At 35.9% G+C, this 7238-nt stretch overlaps 1 protein-coding gene across 1 annotated transcript; it reads left to right on the top strand.

The window, feature by feature from the left end:
- The first annotated feature begins 5287 nt into the window (after positions 1-5287).
- LOC143552015 (senescence-specific cysteine protease SAG39-like) lies at positions 5288-6731 on the top strand. The gene is made up of 2 exons (XM_077042322.1): positions 5288-5920; positions 6009-6731. The coding sequence occupies exons 1-2, from the start codon at positions 5608-5610 to the stop codon at positions 6197-6199; spliced, it is 504 nt and encodes a 167-aa protein (XP_076898437.1). The 5' UTR covers positions 5288-5607; the 3' UTR covers positions 6200-6731.
- Positions 6732-7238: the final 507 nt, after the last annotated feature.

The raw sequence follows: 7238 nt of genomic DNA, 5'->3' as shown, positions 1-7238 counted from the left end.
CTTTTATTTTAGCTTTTAAAATGGTTTAAAAGCAGTTCTCGAAAAACCCCAAATCCTGACTTTTTAAAATGACTTTTGGAAAAGAGTTAAGCATTTTTAAAACTCAATCCCAAACATGCTCTAAATATCTTCTGAACCCTTTTCAAAATATCACGTGGGCTGAAATATTAGCCAAACTCATTTGATTTTTAATATGGATAAATTATCTACTGATCCGATTTTATTTTTCTCTCTTCGTTTGTTGGCTCACCAAAATTAGGCCATTCCTTGTAATTCACAAATGGAGTGAATTAAACTAATCCGTTATCTTCAAATTTCTCTCTTTAATAAATATCTATTTTGGTATTGTTGGGTTTTAATGTGAAGGCTCGATTGTTTTGGGTCCGGTTTAAGAGAATTATGGAGCAGAAAATTAGAGATCAAATAGGTTGGCCGTTTTATTTTAAATAAAGCCCATATTAGTTTTCTTGGTGAACAAGTGGAAAACCCTAATCTTGTATCTATATATTTATTCTTGTACTTGTAATTTCTCATCACGAGTGAGGCAGCCAGCAATAATAAAAGTATCCTGGTTGCAGCCCGTGGACGTAGGTCAACCGACCGAACCACGTAAATCTCGTGTGTTCATCTTTGTTTGTTATTTCTCTTGCAGATTATTTGTGTTTGTGTGTGTGTTGCAATACCCGAATCCCTAACAAGTGGTATTAGACCCTAACAAGTGGTATCAGAGATTAAGTTCGGATCACACGAAGAACACGCGAACCCACAGAGTCGCTACCAAACCTCCTACCACCGCCACCCTACCGCGCTAGGGTTTTGTCACCGCTACGGTTCTCCGATTGTCGTTAAAGTTTACGTCGTTGTTTCGTCGCCACTAAACCCGGCCCGACGATCGTGATTAGGGTTCAGTCAAGCATTTCCACCGTGCGCCGCCACTTAGCCAAAAGGATTCGAGCAGAAGAGAAAGGTCAGTCGTTCAGGATCTTTGATTATTAAAGAAGGAACGAGAGTATTACTTTTTATTGTTTTTCGCGTCCAACGAAGAGAAGACAGGAGAAGTTTATAAAACTTTTCATTGGTTGGTGTCTTTGAGGAAAAGAAGAGGAGCAACCTTCTTTGTTCTTGTACGTATCAAAGAAAAAAAAAGATAAGTGTTTTTTTTGTTTTATTTGATGTTTGACCAATATTTTCTTTATTTTGGGCCGTACAAAGGGCATCGGCCCAAATCAGCTTGATTAATTTTGTGTGGGCCCAAAAGTATTGGGTAGTTTAGCCCAGAAATAATTTGGGTCGAGATCCTATTTTGCAAAGTGCGAGCCAAGAACGCGTTAATCAAGATCCTATTTTAGTTGAAGAACAGTCGTCGAATCAGAAGAAATTGTTTAGAAATATGAGAACCAATGCCAACCGCGTTTGTCAGGTTTTATCGTTTAAATTTAAAGTTTCAGTTTCTGATTTTCAGTTCGTTATTCCGCTGCGTTTAAATAGGTTTACAGAAGTTTGATGGTAAAAACTTTGGTTGGTGGAAAATGCAAATGGAGGATTTGCTAGTTCAGAAGGATTTGGACATGGTATTGGGTGAAAGACCGGAGAAGATAAAACCAGATGAGTGAGAGACTTTGGATAAGAAAGCCAAGGCAGTTATTAGATTGTCATTATCGAAGGATGTTGCGTTCAACATCATGAAGGAAACCACTGCGCGTGGGATAATGAATGCTTTGCCTAATATGTACGGGAAGCCTTCGGCAGCAAATAAGGTTTTCCTAATTCATGAACTGGTGAACACAGAGATGAAAGAATGAAGTTTAGTTACAGTGCACATCAACAAATTAAACTCGATTTTGTCAAGACTTGGGCCAGTTAGTATCAAATTCGAGGATGAGGTTCAGGCTCTACTACTGTTATCGTCCTTGCCTGATAGCTGGTCAAGGACTGTTACAACGATTACTAGTTTTACCAGTGAGTTCACTTTTGATGGGATTCAAGATCTTATTTTAGGCGAAGACGTCAGATGAAGAAGTTTAGGTGAATCATCAAGTGATTTAATGTATGTTGGCAAAGGAAGGAAAAATAACAGAGGTAGTGGGAGCAGGAACAGGAAAAGGAGTCAGTCTAGGACTCGGAAAGATGTGGTGTGTTGGAACTGCAATGAAGTAGGACACTTTAGGAATCAGTGTCTGAATGATAAGAATGAAAAGAAAGAAGTCAACAATGCATAAGAATGCTCAGAGGACGAGTTTATAGTTCTTAGTGTTGAGGATGATGTTGATTCCTGGGTCATGGATTCTGGTGCTTAATTTCATGATACCCATAGCACTGAAGCATTGCAGAACTTGAAATAAGGTGATTTTAGTAAGGTTAAAGTGGCGAACAATGTTGTTCTTGATGTTACGGGAATGAATGACATGAATTTAGTTACTTCAGCCGGTTCATGGACCTTGAAGGATGTCAGAGTGATTCCAAGCTTAAAGAAAAATTTGATTTCTGTCGGGCAGTTGGATGAATAGGGACATGAGGTTAAATTTGGGAACGGGCAGTGGAAAGTTGTAAAGGGAAATCTTGTCATAGATCGAGGAAGAAAGAGAGATTCATTGTATATGGTCTGTTTATCGTCGAAGGGAGTGACCAACCCAGTGCAGAAGAAGACCAAAGTCCGGTTCACAAAGTCTAGTGGACAGAAGAATGTTTGTTTTGAAGGAGATAAATCCAGAGCCACGAGTCAGATTCAGGTGAACGTGCTAGAAGAGGTTCAGAAATACCAGTGAGAGGTTTTCGTGGCAGTGGGAGCACTGACAGTTAGTCAGTCAAAGCTTTAGCCAGAGTTACCAGACAGTGGGTTAAGAGAACCAGTATTTCAGCAGTTAAAGTCTCTCCATAAGATTCACTGCTTAATATGGAGAGTGTTATTTGTTCTCATGGTACCGGGATTCGGTAGTTCATGTATGTGGGAGCCGGTAGGGACAGAGATTGAGTCAGTGGCAGTTGTAGCCATGACTAATGTGTTGGAGCTCGGGGGAGCTTCAACAAGCGTTCAGGTTAACTGATGAGAAGGCAGATGCAACAAGGAAGACGAGGAAGATTACAAGAGGTACAAGCAATCATCGGTAGGCAGTTTGAAGATTATCAAGCCTCCAAATGGGAGATTGTTGGGTTTAATGAGGAGGCTCGATTGTTTTGGGTCCGGTTCAAGAGAAATATGGAGCAGAAAATTAGAGATCAAATGGGTTGGCACGCTTTATTTTAATTAAAGCCCATATTAGTTTTCTTGGTGAGCAAGTGGAAAACCCTAATCTTGTATCTATATATTTATTCTTGTACTTGTAATTCCACATTACGAGTGAGGCAGAAAGCAATAATAAAAGTATCCTGGTTGCAGGTCTGGACGTATCTCAGCCGACCGAACTACGTAAATCTCGCGTGTTCATCTATGTTTGTCATTTCTCTTGCATATTATTTGTGTTTGTGTGTATGTTTCAATACCCGAATCCCTAACATGTATGAATTCCGCGTTTCAGCTCGTGATCTCTATATCTTCATAATCGATCAATCTATCAAACCAGCATCATTGGTCGCGATCGCTGGGCACCTTCAAAAGTTATAAAAACACTCCAAAGTAAAGTAGACTTCGCTTCACAAAACAAACTTTTCGCAAAATAATGAAATATAAACTTGATAGAGACATGACTTTTGATAAAAATAAAAATTAGCTCTTTAAATGCTATAAATCATGCCTATAAATGTAACTAACAATAAATTATCAAACAAGCCCATACTTGGAAAACTAGTAAAAGAGGATTATAAAATTGTAACAATCCCAAGAACATATATATATATATATATATATATATATATATATATATATATATATATATGGGATGGATCATGCGAGAAGTGATATTATAGTGAGAAGTGCGAGAAGTAAATGAGAACCCTTGATTATGTTTGATCAATGGCATACAATCAACATGGCAATATTGTAATTTTGTGGCTCCTTATTTTAATGGTTTTTAAGACAAAAGGATATGTTTGTCTTTTGCATAGTAGATAACACATTGAAACATCTCTCATCATAATTAATATTTAAATTTTTAGCCACCTTCATCTCTCAACATTAATTATTCCAAAATTATTAAAATCATCATTGCTCATAAAAAAATATACACGTGGTTTTTTGAAATCCAATTACTCACGTAAAAGTTTTTGATAATTAATATATGGATTGCATTAACTTTCCAAACTCCTAAAATGGGCCTATGGGGGGTAATATGCTCAAGTTTTGTAATAATCGGCCCTGACAATTAGTAATTTAGTTTTTATTTTGACTTGTAAACATATGTGTGGGCTGTTAAAAACATTAGGCGTGTTTATGCACACACGTTCATGTGTATGTACACACTTATGTACCTGCGTACTTACATACCTACCTACATAGTAGATACATACATAGCGTGCCTACGTACGTATGTACGTACATACATACATACATACATACGTACGTACGTACGTACGCACGTACGTATGTGTATGTACCTACACACACGTACATACATACGTAAATACATACATACATAATTTAATGAATTTGATCTTTTAATAAGAAATGTCTCGCGTATTCTGGTACTTAACTAATAGGATTTATATTGAGATCTATATGAAAAATAATAGAATTGAAATTAAATGGCTAACATTTTATAATACCTTAATATAATCAACTTGAATGTATTTTAAGTAATATTTAAATTATTATAGTCAAAGAAAGAAAAAAATAATAATAATGGATCATGTTTACCACATGATATAATCATACAGGGAGTTCGATTCACTGAATCATTATGCAATGAAAATTATTAAATTTTAGGTTTGATGGTGAATTAGTGATGCTTGAAGTGTGATTAGCAAATAAAAAGAAATAATATTAGATGTAACCTCCTTCAATCAATAGTTACCAAAATAAAACATATGTAGAGATTACCAATAAACCCTTATACATAATTTAAGGATAAAATAAAAAAGAAAAATTATGATTGGTTGTAACGACTTCTCGCATTTCTCGCACTAAGAATACTTCTGAAATGAACCTAATCCTATATATATATATATATATATATATATATATATATATATATTCAACAAAGCTTTAAGTGAAAAACAAATTAAATGAAAAACTGTACCTAAATCAAGATGTGGAGACGAAATATATTTTAAAAACAATATCTCAACAAATAATCATCGTCATATGACACTGAATAAACTATATAATAATAAGAACGAAAAAGGAAGAAAAAACAAATCAAGAATCAACATTTTGGGAAACTAATGTTGCCTTGCCATACCAACCACGTAGTGATCTACTTAATTAATCAAAACTCAACATTTTCTACATATTCATGCTTTATATATAGACCGCATTCCTAAATTCAAGAGTACCTCAACATTTACCAACTTATTAAGAATCATTATACTCTTCTAAGTAGAAAAAAAAACATGAGTTTGTCGCAAAATACATTAATCATAGTAGCACCATTGTTTGTTTTTTGTATGTTGGGAGGGCAAGTCACATCTCGAACACTAAACGAAGAGATTATGATACAAAGGCATGAACGATGAATGGCTCGTTATGGTCGTGTGTATAAAGATTATATGGAGAGAGAAGCACGTTTCAAGATATTCAACAACAATGTGGCGTACATAGAAGCGGTCAACAACGCTGGCAACCGTGCTTACAAGTTGAGTGTCAATGAATTTGCAGACCAAACAAATCAAGAGTTTAAGGCTACTCGTAACGGCTTCAAGCTTCCATCTACACGAACATTAGGGCAAACCACCCCATTCAGGTATGAAAACGTGACCGCGGTTCCATCTAGCATTGACTGGAGGAAGAAAGGAGCCGTTACCCCGGTCAAGGATCAAGGTCAATGCGGTAAGCCCATCACAAATTTCAAACTTAAACACCATTTTTTTGTTACACTTTTTTTTAAAAAAATATATATTTGTTTTAAAATCAACAGGAAGTTGTTGGGCATTTTCGACAATCGCTGCTACTGAAGGAATTACAGGAATAAGCATAGGGAAACTGATTTCACTATCTGAGCAAGAACTTATGGATTGTGACAGGAGTGGTGAAGACCAAGGGTGTGAAGGTGGATACATGGATGACGGGTTTGATTTTATTGTTAAAAACAAAGGGATCAACACGTAGGCTGCGTATCTTTACAAAGCAGTAGATGCCACTTGCAATACTAAGAAAGAAGGAGTTTTTGCAGCCAAGATCACTGGACACGAGGATGTGCCCGTCAACAGTGAGTCGGCGCTACTGAAGGCTGTGGCTATGCAGCCTGTTTCAGTTGCCATTGATGCTGGGGAGTCTGACTTCCAGTTTTACTCAAATGGTGTTTTTAATGGAAGTTGTGGCACTGAATTGGACCATGGGGTTACAGCTGTTGGGTATGGAACCACTGATGAGGGCATCAAATACTGGCTCGTGAAGAACTCATGGGGTACGGTTTGGGGTGAAGAAGGTTACATTAGGATGCAGAGAGATGTTGAAGCTAAGAAAGGGTTGTGTGGTATTGCTATGATGGCTTCTTATTCAACGGCTTGATACTTGTAAATATATACTTGTGCCCAAAACAAGATGTTGAATATATGTAACTTGTCCCCTTTCATCATCATGTACAAATGTTTTCAGTTGTGAAATATTATCAAATTGTGCATATTTGACGCTTTTAGGTTATTTAGAAATAGCTGAATCGGAATATTTTCTGCAACATCCTCGTTTATAAGTACTCACAATATATTGCACAGTGAAATGGTCTCTTAATAGACATTTTAACAAGTCATGTCAATAGTTTAATACTAAAACAAAATTTACAAAACTTTAAAGTAGATAAGTTAGGCCATTGTGGTAGACCAAAAGGGAAGAATTGCAAAGAATTGCATAATCACAACAAAGTATATAAGATTTATCATGAATATTTGAAGTATGTTTTGTATAGCAACTTGAAATATACATCTGTGTTTGATAAACCATTTAGAGATACTTGATTCTTTATATTGTAAAAAGTATATAAATGAAAAGATGAGCATGTTAAACTTTCATAGTTTGACTTTGAGAACATGTTTGCTTGTACTTCTTTGGTTTAAAACAACATTTAAAAGATGAACGTATTTAACCTTCATAGTTTGAAAATATGTTTGTTTCTACTTCTCTGGTTGAAAACAATGTAAGACTTATCCCA

Source organism: Bidens hawaiensis, unplaced genomic scaffold (genome assembly GCF_021521415.1).
Source record: "Bidens hawaiensis isolate Kalapana, Puna unplaced genomic scaffold, B.hawaiensis_p1.1 tig00016751_1, whole genome shotgun sequence".
In the NCBI taxonomy this organism is placed as follows: Eukaryota; Viridiplantae; Streptophyta; class Magnoliopsida; order Asterales; family Asteraceae; genus Bidens; species Bidens hawaiensis.
The sequence above is the reverse complement of the archived record's forward strand: the minus strand, read 5'-3'. Positions and strand labels throughout refer to the sequence as shown.